This window comes from Rattus rattus, chromosome 1 (genome assembly GCF_011064425.1).
Source record: "Rattus rattus isolate New Zealand chromosome 1, Rrattus_CSIRO_v1, whole genome shotgun sequence".
NCBI lineage: Eukaryota > Metazoa > Chordata > Mammalia > Rodentia > Muridae > Rattus > Rattus rattus.
In genome coordinates, this window is record NC_046154.1 from 12,739,829 (window position 1) to 12,756,348 (window position 16,520).

General features: G+C 47.3%; 1 protein-coding gene across 1 annotated transcript in view; it reads left to right on the forward strand.

The window, feature by feature from the left end:
- The first annotated feature begins 34 nt into the window (after positions 1-34).
- The window catches only part of Clcn6 (chloride voltage-gated channel 6), a 32,429-nt gene continuing 15,943 nt past the window's right edge, over positions 35-16,520 (forward strand). Inside the window, exons 1-9 of the mRNA XM_032890984.1 lie at positions 35-172; positions 919-978; positions 7,684-7,749; positions 8,489-8,554; positions 10,216-10,282; positions 12,460-12,566; positions 13,284-13,410; positions 15,274-15,341; positions 16,458-16,516. Of these exons, the coding sequence (XP_032746875.1) occupies positions 86-172; positions 919-978; positions 7,684-7,749; positions 8,489-8,554; positions 10,216-10,282; positions 12,460-12,566; positions 13,284-13,410; positions 15,274-15,341; positions 16,458-16,516 (707 nt within the window). The 5' untranslated portion in view covers positions 35-85. The remainder of the gene's footprint in view (positions 173-918; positions 979-7,683; positions 7,750-8,488; positions 8,555-10,215; positions 10,283-12,459; positions 12,567-13,283; positions 13,411-15,273; positions 15,342-16,457; positions 16,517-16,520) is intronic.

The following is a 16,520-nucleotide window of genomic DNA, read 5'->3' on the forward strand; positions in this document are numbered from 1 at the left end:
CTCCCGGGGCCAGTCACGTGAGGCGCAGATCCTGGGTGGGAGGGGGGTTGGCCTAGGTGGTCCGGAGTGGCAGGAAAGGAGGAAGATGGCGGGGTGCAGGGGGTCTGTGTGCTGCTGCTGCAGGTGGTGCTGCTGCTGCGGCGAACGCGAGAGCCGCACTCCCGAGGAGCTGGTGAGCGGCAGCCTGGCTGGGGAGGGGGTAGTTGCTGAGGGATGACAAGATGACAAGAGGCGTTGCCGGGGGTGGGGCCGCGCCGAATCGCGCCTGCAGGTGGCTGCGGGTGGGGCCCGGGGACCGCTGCCTGAGCTCTGGAAGCATCCGTCTTTCTTGGCGTGCCCAAGTCAGAGTTCTATTCTCATAAGCTCTCTCTGGACTCTGAGGGAGGATCTCGCCCAGCTTGGGTTGATGCCATGCATAATCTCTTTTATCGGAAAGGAGTTTTGAATGAAACAAGCGTTTTAGAATGAGCCCTTTCGGAGAACTTGATGCTCAGGCAGTTGGTTTAGTTTCTCCAGCCTTTTCTTATTCTACCCTTCACTCTTTCTGGGTCACTGATGATCCAGCTTCCCCCTGCAAAGCAACCTGGGAAAACTTGAGTTGTGTTCTCAGAGTTGATACATTTCCCTCAGATTTCATATTCAGTCTGTTGTCAAACGAAACGTGAATTTTCTCCTTCAACTAAGTTGCTATCAGACATCTTTCAGGTGTCCCGAAGGTAAGCATTGTGATTTAGAGAATTCATCAATCAACAGAAATATAGAGGTCAGCTGGTGACTAAATATCCAGCCCAAATTGTTGTTGAAATTTAGTTCCTCCTTGAAGACTGGCTCTAGCTAATTTTGATTTTAATAATATTACTCCCCCTTCTACTCTTAACCAATAAAAAAGGTCTCCATTCTGCGATTCTGTTTTTCTAGACCATCCTTGGGGAGACACAGGAAGAGGAAGATGAGATCCTTCCAAGGAAAGACTATGAGGTGAGGTGTTGCTGTCTTGGGTAACTGAGTAGTGAGAGGCCTGGGTGCTTCAGGCCTACAACCAGAATGCTCTTTGACCTTCTGCCCCAGGGAATGGGGGCGGGGGAGATAACCGACTTGGGAAGTGCTGCCTAGCAAGTCCTTTCCTCGACTTAACCTCATGTTTGCCATTAAACTTTTATCCGTTACAGAGACCCCGGTCGAAACTCATTCCTGTGACTGCTCATAACAGTCATGCTCATGAACTGTTAGGAGGCCTTGCTTCTCTCTCTTTTGACCTATTCTTGATTATAGTTTCCTGTTTCAGATATGGGACTTTTAAGAGTGTGGGGTGGTGTCCCTTTAATCCAGCACTGGAGAGTCTGAGATGGGAAGACCCCTTCTGGGAACCCACAAAGGCTGCTCCATCAATTCTAGCCAACAAAATTTTTATTTTTTTTTTTTTTTTTTATTTTTTTTTTGAGCTGGGGACTGAACCCATTGTGATCGCGGTTTTCACGTTACTAAATCCCCAACCCCTTATTTTTTTTTTAAAGATAGATTTATTGATTTATTTATTTATTTATTTATTTATTTATTTATTGTATATGAGTACACTGTAGCTGTCTTCAAGACACTGGTTCCCATTACAGATGGTCGTGAGCCACCATGTGGTTGCTGGGAATTGAACTCAGGACCACTGCTAAACCATCTCTCCAGCCTCCCTATCCAATTTTTTGAGTAATTCTGTCACTCCTATTTGTAGCTCTCTTGCCTTAGGCTGGTAGCATGTTCATGTGAATTTTTTTATGGATAAATGTTTTTTTCACTCAAATCTTCAATATTTCCCATTTAACCACCTCGACATACAAGCATAAGAGCAAATCCATTCAGACACTTAATCAGGAAAGTCTGCTCAGCTTGTACCTAAGGATCCACCAGAAAACTCCTCTGCTGAGATGTTGGGTATACCGGCACATTTCATGAATGGAAATTACAAAATGCTAAAGACTTCAACTGTGGAGCTTAGGGTGGAGGAGTTGCTCGTCCCCCGAACCAAAGAACAGCATATACAGCAGAAATACCAGGTCTGTCCTAGTGGAAGAGGGAAAGCCTGTGGTCGACAAGGTAACATAGGGCCTGGCACAGGTGAACCAAATAAGGATCCTTGGCGTTACCTTGTTTCTTACCTCCCTCAGCAGCCTGACCAAGGTTTTAAATGGAAGGACATTATGCAGTTTATCCAGTACAAGTAGATCATCCCATGTGGATCTTAGTATGTCTGTAGAAGAATTTAGCAGTCACTCGTCAATTTTAGAACATTTCCCTTCATCCCAGGAAACCCATGCTCATTAACAGTCACTGAGCATCATTCCTTTTGACCCGCTCTTTGTTCGTTTTTGACACAGGGTTTCTCTCTGTAACCTTGGCTATCCTCGAACTCTGAGTTCCACCTGCCTCTCTCTCCCAAGTGCTGGGATAAAAGGCATGTGTCACAGACACCTGGCCCTCTGAGCAGCTTTTTAAAATTTATTTGGGATGGAGGGGCGATGACGTTTTTCTTTTTTAGTTTTAAAATTTGTTGTGAGGGACTGGGAAGATTGATAGCTCAGCAGTTAAGAGCACTGAGTGCTTTTCCAGGAGTCCTGGGTTCTTTTCTGTCTGTATTCAATTCCAGGGTATTCAGTGTCCCTTTGTGGCTCTGTGGGAATAGGCGTGCATGTGGTACACAGATCTGCATGCAGGCAAAACACTTGTGCACATAAAAATAAAATCTATTGTTCTTGTCAAGGGGTCACATGTGGAAGTTGGAGAACAACTCTGTGGAGTCAGTTCTCCTACCTTTTCTTGGGTTTTGGGGTTGTAACTCAGGTTGTGGGTGTGTGGTTTTGCTCACTGAGCCATCTAGTCAGCTTTTTATTTTATTTTATTTTATTTTAAAGACAGGGACATTCTATGTAGCCCTAAATGTCCTCCAATGCAGCAGTGCATTTGTTATAGCACCACACCCAGTGTAGGCAGCCCTTAATCCGTCTGCCTCTGTAGGTTTGCTTCTTCTGGACAACTGAAACTTGGTTGTGGAGCCCTGGTGTGGGACAAAGACCATTCCCGTATCTCTGTGCGGGAGATCAACTAGCCATGCCTGGATTAACAAAGAGGCAGATACATACCTGTGAGCCAGGCACAGCAAGAGACATAGATTGGGTAGCATTCTTCTCAGGGCAGATGGGTATAGGCAAGTTCAGAAGAGAGAGAACTTGGTTTTAATGTTTTGAAATTTTGACATTTCAAATAGAGGCATCTTTATTGGATGTTACATGGGTTTTAGGGTGAACAGATGAATGAGTTTAAAGAACAGATATTTACAGGACAGAGTGTGGACTGTTGGCTAGATCTCCGTCCTGCCTTGTGAGTCTGTCTCCATTGTCTGTCTGCCCCTGTTGACAGGCAGTCTGGAGAGGGATTCCCAGCATTTGACTGTCCTGTGGCAAATCCTGACCTTAGGTAGTCAGGGGCGTCAGAGAAGGCACTCCCTCTCACTCTCACCCCACTCTGTACCCCATTTTTGACACCAGATGCAGGAGGATTACTTACCCGTGTCCCAAGGGGATCTCCAGCAGACACTGGCTGGTTATCTGGAGGTAGCAACAGATCCCACAGGTTGAGGGGTACATTTGCCTGCTGAAAGCGTTAGGAAGCTGGGTGTGGTGGCACACACCCTCATCTCAGCACTTGAGAGACCGAGGCAGGCAGATCTCTGAGTTCTGAGCCAGCTGGTCTATGTAGTGAGTTTCAGAACAGCCAGAGCTACATTGTAAGACCCTGTCTTGAAAAACTAAATAAAAATAAAAAAATAAAGTAACATAGATATGTCTAATTTCTTAAATGTGCGTGTGTCTTTCCCCTATTCAGGTTTCCCCTGAAAACCAATTCTTTCTACCCCAGTCTGATTACATTGGTGAGCCACTCACAGCAGTCAGGGAAACATGATTTTGAGTACCCAGTTTATTTTTAAGGTATTTAATAAAGGGTATAGATGTACAGGCAGATAGAGGTGTGCAGGTAAGGTTGTGGGAGCTTCCCTAATCTCCTGGGGGAGCCGTCCTTCCAGCCAGTACCCTCCTGTGTCAGCAGTCTGGAAGCTCTTGGGACATCGTCCTCTTAGCTTAAAGGCTTTGTTACATAGGTGTGACTGATGGCATCCTTGGCCATTGGCGAGCAGTTTAGCCTTTTGCCTCTCTTCTCAGAGGTCAGAAGTTACAAATAAATCTCTCCCTCCTTCCCTTTTTCTGTCTGAGACACAGTTTTCCAGGCTCTGGGAATGTATCTCAGTCGCAGTTCACTTTTCTAGCAGGGAGAAGGTCCTGGGTTTGATCCCAGCACAAAAAGGGAAGGAGGAAGGATGGGGGAAGAATAGAAAACCAAACAAAAGATTGTCTGGGTCTTGCTGTGTAGCCCAGGCTGGCCTTAAACTCAAACTCTGAGTGCAGGTCAGTAGGCATACACCTGGATGAACATGGAACTTTCTGTATCTTTTTTTTTTTTTTTTTTTTTTTTTTTTTTTTGAAGCTGGGGACCGAACCCAGGGCCTTGCCCTTGCTAGGCAAGCACTCTACCACTGAGCTAAATCTCCAACCCCAACATGGAACTTTCTAACCATGTCTCAGTGCCCGTGGTGGCCAGCCACATCCTGATTCTCTTCAAGGGTGCAGCCCTCAACCTAGTCATTGGAATAACATACAGAAGGCCTTCTTCACATTCTGGAGATCCAGGGCTCTGAAAGAATTGGTTTTCAGGTAATAGGAGAAAGACACACACACATTTAAGAAATTAGAAAAAAATTCTTTTTTATTTTTTTAAAAGATTTATCATTATAATTATTATATGAATTTGCTGTAGCTGCCTTACAGACACACCAGAAGAGAGCATCAGATCCTATTACAGATGGTTGTGAGCCACCACATGGTTACTGGGAACTGAACCAGGACCTCTAGAAGAGCAGTCAGTGCTCTTAACCACTGAGCCATCTCTCCAGGCCGGAAAAAAAATTCTTAAAGCAAAATATGAGCCTGGTGTGGTAGCACAAGCCTTCAATCCCTTTTACTCCCATAGTCCAGGGTCTGGACTATGGTCACTGCATCCAGGACCCTTGCCTGGAGATATTGGAGCCACAGCTCTTGGTCTCTCAGACTGAAGAGGTCTCAGCAGCTTGTTTACGTGTGACTCAATGAGTACCCTTCTCTTTTTCTTTAAAACAAAAAGGGATCGATAGATTGCAGTGTTTTCATTTTCCTAGTTTGTTCCTAGGAAGTAGTTACTCTGATTGACTTTCTAAAGTGTGTGTGTGTGAGTGTGTGTGTGTGTGTGTGTGTGTGTGTGTGTGTGTGTTTGTAAATCTGTTTATATGTCTAGTCACTGATGAGTGAGTTCTATTTCCTCATAGATTTTCTTCTGTGTTCTGCTTGGGTTTTTGTTTTTACAATTTCATTAATGTTGGTGTGGGTTTGTGTGTGGGCAGGCACACGAGTACACATGAATTCAGGTGCCTGCTGAGGCTAGAAGAGGGTTTTGGATCCGTAGAACTAGAGTTAAAAACCATTGTGAGTCACCATGTGAATGCTAAGAAGCAAACTTATGTCTCTTGGAAGAGCAAGTGCTCTTAATAGCTGAGCCATCTCTCCAAGCCCAGTTATTTTCTTATTTAATATAAAAACCAACCAGAGGCCTAGAGTTTGCATGAGTAGCATGCATAGTGTCCTGTACTCCATCCCCAACAGGACATAAACCAGGCATGATGGTCCAGACTGTGATTACACACTTGGCAGATGGAGACAGGGGGATCAAAAGTTCAGCATCATTGTTGGCTACATAGTAAATCTGAGGCATCCTGGGCTTCAAGAGATCCTGTCTTAGGAGGGAAAAAAAAGCACATACCGAAAGAGAATTTCTGTACCCAGTTTGAACATCAAACAGTACTTACAGACATTTTCCCATTATGTATGCCAAATTCTGTTAAATCAAAATAAGATCGAGCTATTCATTTCAGATTTTGTTTCTGTGGTGCCAGGTAACCTCTGTGTACATCTCTGGCTCCTGATTATATATTTTACTCTTCATCATGCTTTCTCCTTTTGTCTTTTGAGAGGGTCTCACTGTGTAGCTTCAGCCGGCCTAGAACTTCCAATATAGACCAGGCCGGCCCGCAACTCAGGGCTTGCCTCTGTCTCTCAGAGAGAGAATTAAAGGTGTGTGCCACCTCACCTGGCTTGCATCTTGCTTTAAGAATTTCTTGTTTTTAAATTGTATGTGTGGAGCTAGAGCGATGGCACAGTGGTCAGCAGCACTCGTTGCTCTTGCAGAGGCCACAGTTCCGTTCTCAGCATCCTCATGGTGGTTCAGAACCATCTGAACCTTCCAACACTCTCAGACACCAGGCACACATACGGTGCATGTACATACAGGCAGGAAAAACAAGTGCGTGCATGAAAATAAATCTAAAATTTTACATAAGAGTTATATGTGAGTGTCTGAGTATGGATCTGTGTGCGTAAGAGCAGTGCTTGAGGCTGTTGTGAGCGACCTGATGTGGGTACTGGGAATTGAACTCAGGTCCTCTGCAAGAGCAGCAAGTGCTCTTAACTGCTGAGCCAGCTCTCCGGCCCCTACACCTTGCCTTTTGTCACTTTCTTTTTTTTTTTTTTTTTTTCTCCTTAATGAGTCTGAACATTTTTCCTTTCTGGTGATAAAGATTTTACTATAACAGTTTGATTGTTACCTAGTCTTGTGTTGAGATGTGTGATAACTGATTTACTCCAGGACTTTTATAAAAAAGGAATTTGGACTTGCTCTCAGCAGTCATGGGTGGATTAACTTGTCATACATCACACATATATTTGGCTAACTTGGAACTTGTGCTTGGGAATAAGGCCACAGGCCAATGTCCGGCTTGCTCATTAACTGATGTGGCAGTGGGGCTGGTTGTGGAGAAGAGAGAGCATAGGTTGGACCTTTTCTTTGTTGACAGACGGCTGCTGCTCTCAGGAGACTTAGAGTGTAGATGATTTCTTTTGATTGACTGTCCATGGCATACCCACACACAGCCTGCAAGACGTCTGTGATCTCTGGAGCCTGGCTGAAGTGATACTGCCAGGAGGGTAGAAACTGGGGGAGTGGGTTCAATCTGTGTCTCTCTGACAGACACGAGAAACTGCTTTTAAAAATAGAGTCTGTCTGGGTCTGTTTTGTGGCTAACCTCATTTTCATGGAGGCCACCTATAAAGAGAATTACAATTAGTTGATTTGGGTTAACTTGGTTCTGGTTAGTCGAAGGTTTGTTCACATGTAAGGGAATAAATTGTGCAAGACTGGTGATAGCCAAAGGTCTTTCACTATTTTATAGAAACAGGAAAATCTGTCTTTTATTTTTCTTCCCAGTGTTGGGATGCAGCACAGGGCCTTGGGTATGCTATCCTAGCCCTGAGCATTACTTCCCAGACCCTAACAATTTGCTAGCAAAAGCTTTCTTCTGAGCCTGGGGCTTCTCAGGAGCAATGCTGATGGCTCTCACCACAAATATGGCTCACCCGGGGGTCCTGTTCATGCACCAAGCATTCCCTGGCACTGCCGATGCCCACGCCCTGCTGAACAGGAGGAACTGGAGCTTTTCTTGGTTAGGCTTTGCTGAGATTCCATGTGTGAGATTCCATTATTCTTGTGTTCTTTCAGAGTCTGGACTATGACCGCTGTATCAACGACCCTTACTTGGAGGTATTGGAGACCATGGATAATAAGGTGAGCCCACAGCTCTGGTCTGCTAGCACGAAGAAGTCTTAGGATACTCCATAAGTGCCCACTTTTGTCTTTGAACCTTTTCATGAAAGAGTGGCATTTAAATCCCTAAACCATGTTGCTGAGCTGTCTCAGCAGGAAAAGGGGTCTGTTGCCAGGTATCAACATGAGTTTGATCCCCAGTACCCAGATGGTGAAAGGAGAAAACTAACTTCAAAAGTTGTTCTCTGGCCTACACACACACACAGACATACACATAGACACACACACACACACGGACATACACATAGACACATACACACACACACACACACACACACACACACACACACACACAGAGACAGACATACACATAGCCACACACACACAGACATACACATAGACACACACAGACATACACATAGACACACACATACATACATGGACACACATACAGACACATACCCAGGCATACAAACATAGACACCATGTACACACAAACACACACACAGACACACATAAACACTCGTACACACAGTGTTGGTACATGCAATCCCACCCATATGTACAAAATTCTTAGACTTCCTCCTGCCATCTAGTGCACCCCGAGTCACTACACCCAGGTCATCAGTGTCATTGTGGAGCACCTGCAGCTGTCCCTCCCCACCACACTTGCTGTTTCTGTAGATTTAGTCCAGAACTGGTTAGCCAAGATAAGTCTTTTTCCCATCACCAATGGAGCCATTCTCTTCCCTGTGAACAGAAAGGGCGAAGACATGAGGCGGTGAAGTGGATGGTGGTATTTGCCATTGGTGTCTGTACTGGGCTGGTGAGTAGTGGAACCTGGGGTGATGACAAGCTGGGTGGGTTGGGATTAGAGGGAAGGCCTTGCCTGGTGAATGACCCTTGTCATCTGCCTCTGTGACATTTGCAGCATTGGGACAGTTGTCACTCTGTTCAAGACTGCCTGTTCTTTTCCCCCTTCCTTTGAAAGTTAATTATCCTGGCCTGGTTTTTCACGTGCCAAGTGAGCGAGTCCTTCTTTGTGGTGGCAGGTGACACATGGCAGACAGCCCAGTGGATGTTGAGGTCGCACTGTCCCCTCACACTGAGTTGGCAATGGTAGATGAAGGGCTATGGCAGAATGAACAGGGCTCCTGGATTCCCCAGGTCCACAGATGGATCACACATAGGGACAACTGGACACATCACCAAAGATTATGATAGCAGTTATGTCTGGTGCCATAACTGTGGCCTTAGCATCAGTAAAACCAAAGAAAAGAAGCTGGAAAAGTCAGTACCCAGTTGGAAGACACATGCCAAGTCTGATTTGACAGAGGGAGGGGCTCAGCCTCCTGACTGCCTTCTCAGGACTTGGCCACAAGTCTTAGGCTTAACTCTCAGTGGCTTACCTAGGTATACATGTGTATTTCATGTCCCATGACCCCAAGTGACAACCATTTTCCATTCACGTTGTGGTCATGGGAGTTTACTATCATAAACTCACAGTGACATCTAGTGCAGTGATGCACTCAGGAGGCCTGTTTGCCAATATTCCGAGAGCATCACGGGAATGAAATTGGGTTGGTTTAACTGTGTTCTATAATGTCAGCATCCATGTGGGAACAGGGACTAAGACAGAAGTACCCATCCTGTGTATTTCTGTTTGTGGTTCTCTGTAATAAGCATCATTTGCATGTAGTTGTCAGGGTTTGTGTGTTGTAGCCTTTTAACTGCCTCTTCAATGGCTTCATCCCATAGATGCTAAGAAGGCGGCCTCCTCTCTCATGCAGCCTGAGCTCTTCTTTCAGAGCCCTTTGATCTGTCTTCTCCACTTCTGCTTTAGTTAAAAGGCTTCTAGGCATTAGCTGGAGGGAGGCTGGAGTTAAAGCAAGACCTTTGATCGACACTCTGCCACATTAGGAGGCTCCCTGGGCCTCCCATAAACTCTGTGGAGTAGCACAGTGGCTTGTAGGTTCCCAGGTAACCAGCGACTGACAGAGTGGTTCTTACTCGAAATGACTTAGAAAATAAAAAGAGCTAATACCAAACCCAGAGACCACTTATACCCACATACATGTCCTTTAAAGTTGCATTCTAAGGTGAATGCTTGGCGAGCTGGACACCACTCAGGACATCTTGGCTAGTTTTGAGATTCCTCCTTTGGAAATTGGGAATTGCTGAGTGGCTCCCCATGTGACTGAGTCTACCCTCTCTAACCACAGGGCTCTTCCTGTCCCTTCCTGCGCCTTCTTTCTTTACCCTGCTTCATTTCCTCTTTTCCTTGGAGAGTCAGTGGGGTTATTCTGGGGCAGGACCTCCCAAAAGCCAGGGTGACTAGCAGAGTTCACTCACCTGCTGCTGCTGCTGCCGCCGCTGCCGCCATGAGTGACCGACCGATGGAAGTGCGGTGAGGGCAGGTGAGGCCGTAAGACAGAGGGCCTGTGCCTCACCTGGAGGTGAAGAGGTCTGCTCTCTTATCCTCTGCAGGTGGGCCTCTTCGTGGACTTTTCTGTGCGACTCTTCACCCAACTCAAGTTCGGAGTGGTTCAAACGTGTATCCTTTCTACGGCTCCATTGTTTCAGACCCTTGGATTCTCGAGGCTCTTTTTTGTTGAGAAATTTATCAGTAAATGTGGTATTTGAAAGGCTGTTTATTAGCCCTTCGGGCAGGAGATTTTAAATTGTCACTGAAGGACAGGAAAGCAAAAATCTCCAGTAGCTAGCCTTGGCTGTCCTACAAATAGCTATGTAGCCCAGGTTGGACTCAAACTCATTGTATGGCAGAGACTGGCCTGAAACTCCTGATATACCAGTCTCAACCTCCCAAATGCTGGGATCACGGATCCGCATCACCTCTCTGGGTTTGGGATGAAGATGAAAAAGAGCAAACCCAGAGAGTGGGCGACGGCAGGAGTGCTGTATAAGTTCTTAAGACTCCGGAGATGTGGGTTGGAGGCAAAGACATTCATCCTGGACCTTGATCTTGAAGCCTGACCACATTTAAGTAAACACTCATTCATGAAGACAAATAGAAACCCAAGCAACAACAAGAAAACTCTACAAGTAAAGGGAATCTGAGTTCACAGCCTGGAATTGCTTTTCCAAGTATTTAAGAAACAAAGCTCGACTTCTTGGTGCTCTCTACCAGGGAGGCTGAGGCAGGAGATGTGCAAATTCCAGGCCTCCGTGGGCTACAAAGTGAGTCTCAGGCCAGCCTGGGAAGCATAGACCATGTCTCAAAATGAAAAGCAAAACGGGGCTGGGGTATAACAGCGCTAGAGCGCCTGTGCAGCCATAGGCGGCCATCTTTCCAACCCCTACTACCACACAAGAGAGACAGTCAGTCCATCTCCACACACTAGAAAGAATGCCTGCATCTTACCAGAACAAATCAAACCCCTCGAGTTCTCAGGAAAACATGAGAGGCCCAAAAGCTCTGGCAAGAAACAGAGATGTGCTCGTCCTCTGTATGTGACTTTTAAATTCCTTCTCAGATGGATTTCAGGTATATTAAAGGCAGCGCTGGTGACAGCTTGTGACAGCAGAAGACTGAGCTAGCGGATGAGGGAATGGAGAAAGTATGATTCCTTGGCAGCGCTGTAATTGTTTGCAGAAGTTAGCTAAGCAGAGCTGTGTGTATCAGCATGGCTAATGCTCATGGCGTAGCACCGAGGGACACCGAGGCATGGATGATACGGTAGTTGTGGGGACACGAGATACAGCAAACGGGGCACTGGACAGTATGCTCAGGCAGGTAGCACTGAGGGATACTGAGGGATGATACGGTAGTTGTGGGGACACAGAGTACAGCAAACGGGGCACTGGACAGGACAGTGTAGAGGTTTGGTCAGGTGGGGCTTTGGAAGGTGTTGGTCACTTTTTGTAATGTTCGGAGTGGGGGATTCTGTAAATTTAAAGTAGTTCTTTTTAAATTTATTTATTTTGTGGGGGGGGTGGTGTGCACATGCTCAGTGTGTGTGGAGGTCAGAGGACAACATGTCATCTCCTTCTCAGACTCACGCTGTTGTCAGGCCCGGCAGCAAGCACTTTTATGCATGGAACTGTCTGGCCAGCCCCTAACGTGGCTCATACAGGCCTGACTGCCTGGAACGATCCTGTGTAGACAGACTGATCTTGGACTCACAGAGACCTACCTGCCTTGATCTAAAGATACCCACTGCCACACCCAACTAAAGCAGCTGTGGGCTGGAGAGATGGCTCAGCAGTTAAGAGCACTTGCTGCTCCTCCAGAGGACCTGAATTTTGTTCCTAGTACCCACAACCTTACAGCCACCTCACAGCTTTACCACCATCTGTAACTCCAGCTCCAAGGACTCACTACCTTCTTCTGGCTTCTTTGGACACCAGCATATAAGTGTATATACACCTGTCTTCACACATACACATGCGTGTGCACACACACACACACACACACACACAAACACACACACACCCCGAAGTAAAATGTTTAAAAGTTGTTGTATGTGGCCAGCCACGGTGGTACACATCTTTAAACTAATCCCAGCACTTGAGAGGCAGAGGCAGGTGAATCACTGAGTTTGAGGACAGCTTGGCCTACAGAGTGAGTTCTAGGACAGCCAAAGCTACAGAGAAAGCCCTGTCTTGAAAGAACATTATAAAAAGCTGCTGTATGTGGGGCACAGGGAGATAGGCTGAACAGCAACCGTGGCTGCCCCATTTCAGGCCCCTTTCCTTAACTCGGCTCTGCAGCGGTGGAGGAATGCAGTCAGAAAGGCTGCCTCGCCCTGTCTCTCCTGGAACTCCTGGGGTTTAACTTAACCTTTGTCTTCCTGGCAAGCCTTCTTGTCTTGATAGAGGTAAGGTGGCTTGGAAATTGACTGTCTATGAGGATGTAGTACTGTGCACCTTTGTGTGTGTGTGTGTGTGTGTGTGTGTGTGTATGTGTGTGTTTGAGACAGGGTTTCTCCGTGTAGCCCAGACTGTCTTGGAACTAACCCTGCTGGCCTTGAACTCAGAGATCCACTTGCCCTACCTCCTGACCGCTAGGATTAAAGATGTGCGCCGCCACTGCCCAGCTAGAAGAACTCTATGTCCTTCAGCTGTGTGATGGGAAACAGGGGCATGAGGCTTGTAGGTTATTACAGAAGTTCTCTATATTGTTCACCCAGAGATCTTTCTAGAAGTAAAGTGTGCAGTGAGATTAATGAGTAGTATGTAGATGGGAAAGGAGCTTTTTATCCTGCTTAACACCTTGGAATGGTCTGGAGAGTGTGTTGATCGGAATGCGGGGAAGGTGGTTCTGCAGAGATGTTGACTTGGAATGGTCTGGAGAGTGTGTTGATCGGAATGCAGGAAGGGGGTTCTGCAGTGATGGTGACTGGTCCCATGTGACCAGACTCCACATGCTTTGAGGAGCTTGTTAGATGCTGAGTCAGGGCTCAGGCTCGGGTCTAGCGTCTGTGTGGACCAGTCCTCGGGAAGGAAGATGTAGGCATCCCTGCTTAGCTTTCTGGCTTGTTGAGTGGAAACTGCAGAGTGGGTTTTTAATTTATTTGTGTTTCCTTTCCTGACAGCCGGTGGCAGCAGGCTCTGGAATCCCAGAGATCAAGTGCTATCTGAATGGTGTGAAAGTGCCAGGAATTGTCCGGCTCCGAACCCTGCTCTGCAAAGTCTTTGGGGTGCTGTTCAGTGTGGCTGGAGGTGAGGAGAGGCTCTCTACTCCTCCCATGGAGTGTCGAAGGCAGCCCATGCATTGATTAGACTTGGGCTGTCGCTGCTCCTCATCTGGTAATGACTTTTTATCTGTGTTAGCTGTGTGTCTGTCACAGTATACATGGCAGAAACAGCTTGAGGGAGGAGAGGTTTGCTTTTACTCACAGTTTCAGGATTTCAGTCTGTCATTGCTGGAAAGATAAGGGACACTTCATGATGGAGGGAGTATGTTGTGGGCACCAGTAAGCAGAAACCAGGGCTGAGCTATAACCTTTGAAGGCCACCTCAAAGTAACCCACTTTTGCTAGCCAGGCCCTATGTCCTAAGGTTCCACAGCCTTCAAAGCAGCCCTACACACTGGGCTTCAGAACGTGAACCAGTTGGGAGAAGCTCAGAGTCAAATCCCAGTGCAGGTCATGTCCACACAACTGTGTTAGTCCTTGTCTTACCTTTCTCTTTTCTTTTCTCCACCCCTCTCTCCTGCTCTGTCCTCCTCTCTCGTCCACCCTCTCTGCCCTCTCTTGAGATAGTGTCTCACTGTAGCCCAGGGTGACTTGACTGTGGGCTTTCAAACACAGACATTGCTAGTACAGGTCACTCCAATGTCCCCAGTGACACCCCCATTCTGTTTATAGAGGAGATCACGCAGTGGGTTGTAGGCTGTCTCGGGCGCAGTCAGCCATGTCTTGTGTAAATGCCCAGATGGCTGATGCTTTAGCTTTGCAGGCCAGGAGGGACGATTGAGGACGTAGCATAGGAACTGAGGGAATTGCACACTGAACCCGTTTAAGAATCCAGCTCTTGGGAGTCTTAGGTACAGGATCACAGTGGTTAGAGGCAGCTTGGGCTATATAGTTCCAGGCCAGTGTGGACTATGTGGTGAGAACCTGTCTCAGCCAAAGGATAAAAAGAAAGATAATATACTGGGCTTAGTAGCATAGCCTTGTAATCTTTACTTCTTTTGAACCCGAGGCAGGAAGATTTCAGTTTAATGCTTGAGTGAGTTCAAGGGCAACATTGGTAACTGTGTGAGACCCTATGTCAAATAAAACTAAACCATACGGTACAGTGGCACATAACTGTAATCCCAGCAAAGGCAACAGAGTAGCTTCAAGTTTGAGCCAGCTTGGTTTTACATAGCAAATTCCAGGACAGCCACGGCTACATAGTAAGATGCTGCCTCAAAAGCCAAAAATAAACAAAAGTGCTCAGTGCATAGGTAGAGCACTTGCTGAGAATGTACAGGGCTCCTGGTTTGGCTCCCAGCACCATCAATAAATAAGGGGGTAAAAGTTTAGTTCTCAGGATGTACAGAAATAGGCAGGGTGGTCCCATCCCACAGGCCGTGGTTCCCCAGCACGGGAATGTGAAAATAAGAACTATTATCTCTTGTAACAAGTGGAGCTTGTTGGAAGAGAATTTGGCCCAGCCTATGTGTGGTGGGGATGGGCTGAGGCTCAGGGGAAACCACTGATGTCACTTTTTAGGGGTTATCTGTCTTGGTTTTTGCCATCAGCTTTCTCACTGGCCTAGAACCTTGTCCCTTAAGCTAGGCTAGCTGACCAGCGAGCCTCAGGAAGCTCGCCTGCCTCTAGTTCCCCAGTGCTAGATGACAGGTGGACACTACTTTCCTGGGCTCTCTGTGTTGGGGCTGCGGATGGATCTTGGGTCCTTCTCTCTGTTCAGGAAGTGTTTTACTGATCAGCCATGTCCCTGGCCCTGGCTCAGTCCTTCCCTTAGAGAGTCAGTTGTATGCTTGCCTGCATTTTCTAGTTGCTGAAAGGTTTACATAGCAAAATCTAGGCCAGAGACGCTCTGCTGACTGTGCCCTTCCTTTCTCCCCATTCCTAGGGCTCTTTGTGGGGAAAGAAGGCCCCATGATCCACAGTGGTGCCGTGGTAGGAGCTGGCCTCCCTCAGGTAGGGTTGGTGGGCCAGGGGATGCATTCCTCAGAGTGGGCTTCTTGGATAGACCCAGCTGGTCTGGAAAAATTCTTTGTGATATCCCTGATACGATTTCAGAACCTGTTGGTGCCTTTTGGAGTCGAGGTGAAAACTGTGTGGTCTGTCCCAGCAAAGCATGTGACTATTGCTCCTCAAAGTATGGCATTGCTGCTAAGACTTTGGAACAGAACAGGGAGCAGAGGAGAAGCAGACAGTCAGTGTGCTGACAGGTGATCACATGCTTCCAAGTGCCACGTGTCTGGAAGAGTTGACTGGCACAGCCTGAGGCCACCTCTGCTGAGCCCACGTTAGGTGATGCAGTCATAGCCACAGGCCAGGCAGGCATCACCTGTGCGCCAGACCGTGTCCCAGTTCCTTCTGCTCTGTAGTCGTGGGCTGATTAGACCCCTAAGATAGATGAGGATGCCAAAGAGCTACCTCAAGCCTCAGTGTCTCCTAAAAACGAGGTTTCATTGACTTACTGGCTGAGGTAAGGTATGTCTTCACTGACTTTGAACTCCATACCTCCTTGCCTTAGCCTCCTACGTACAGGCCATCACACCTGGGCAAAGCTCCTGGTCTTAAGGGCTCCTCTGGACATGTGGGCTTCCATTTGCGAAGTCTTCATTCCAGAAGAACTTCACTTTGGACTCCCCCCTGTCTGAGAAAGGGACTTGCCTGGAGTGTGAGCTGTCGGAATGAGGGATGAAGGCTCTCTGCTCCAGGCCCATCTGCTTGTCCTACTCGCTGTCTTGCTCTACTCCCAGGTCTCCCAGAAACGAGCCTGGAAGAGGAAAGAGGCCAGCATGGCATGGGGGCCTGTGTGAGCATCTAGGGTGCCAGTGACATCCCCTGAAAGAGCTAGTGACATCATATGCAGCAGCAGGTCTACATCCCTTCCAGTCCTTAGCTCTGTTGTCCCCTCCTCCTGACTTGTTGACACTACACAGGGGAGAGCCTGAAGCTTCCCACCCTATGTGACTTCCCCCTTGCACACTGATGTAGCTGTGCAGATGGACAGGGGCCTCTGTGGGGCTGTGAGGTCCTGTGCCCTGCCCTCATGGCTTCTCTGACACTGTTCCCCCATTTCAGTTTCAGAGCATCTCCTTAAGGAAGATCCAGTTTAACTTCCCCTACTTCCGCAGCGACAGGTAT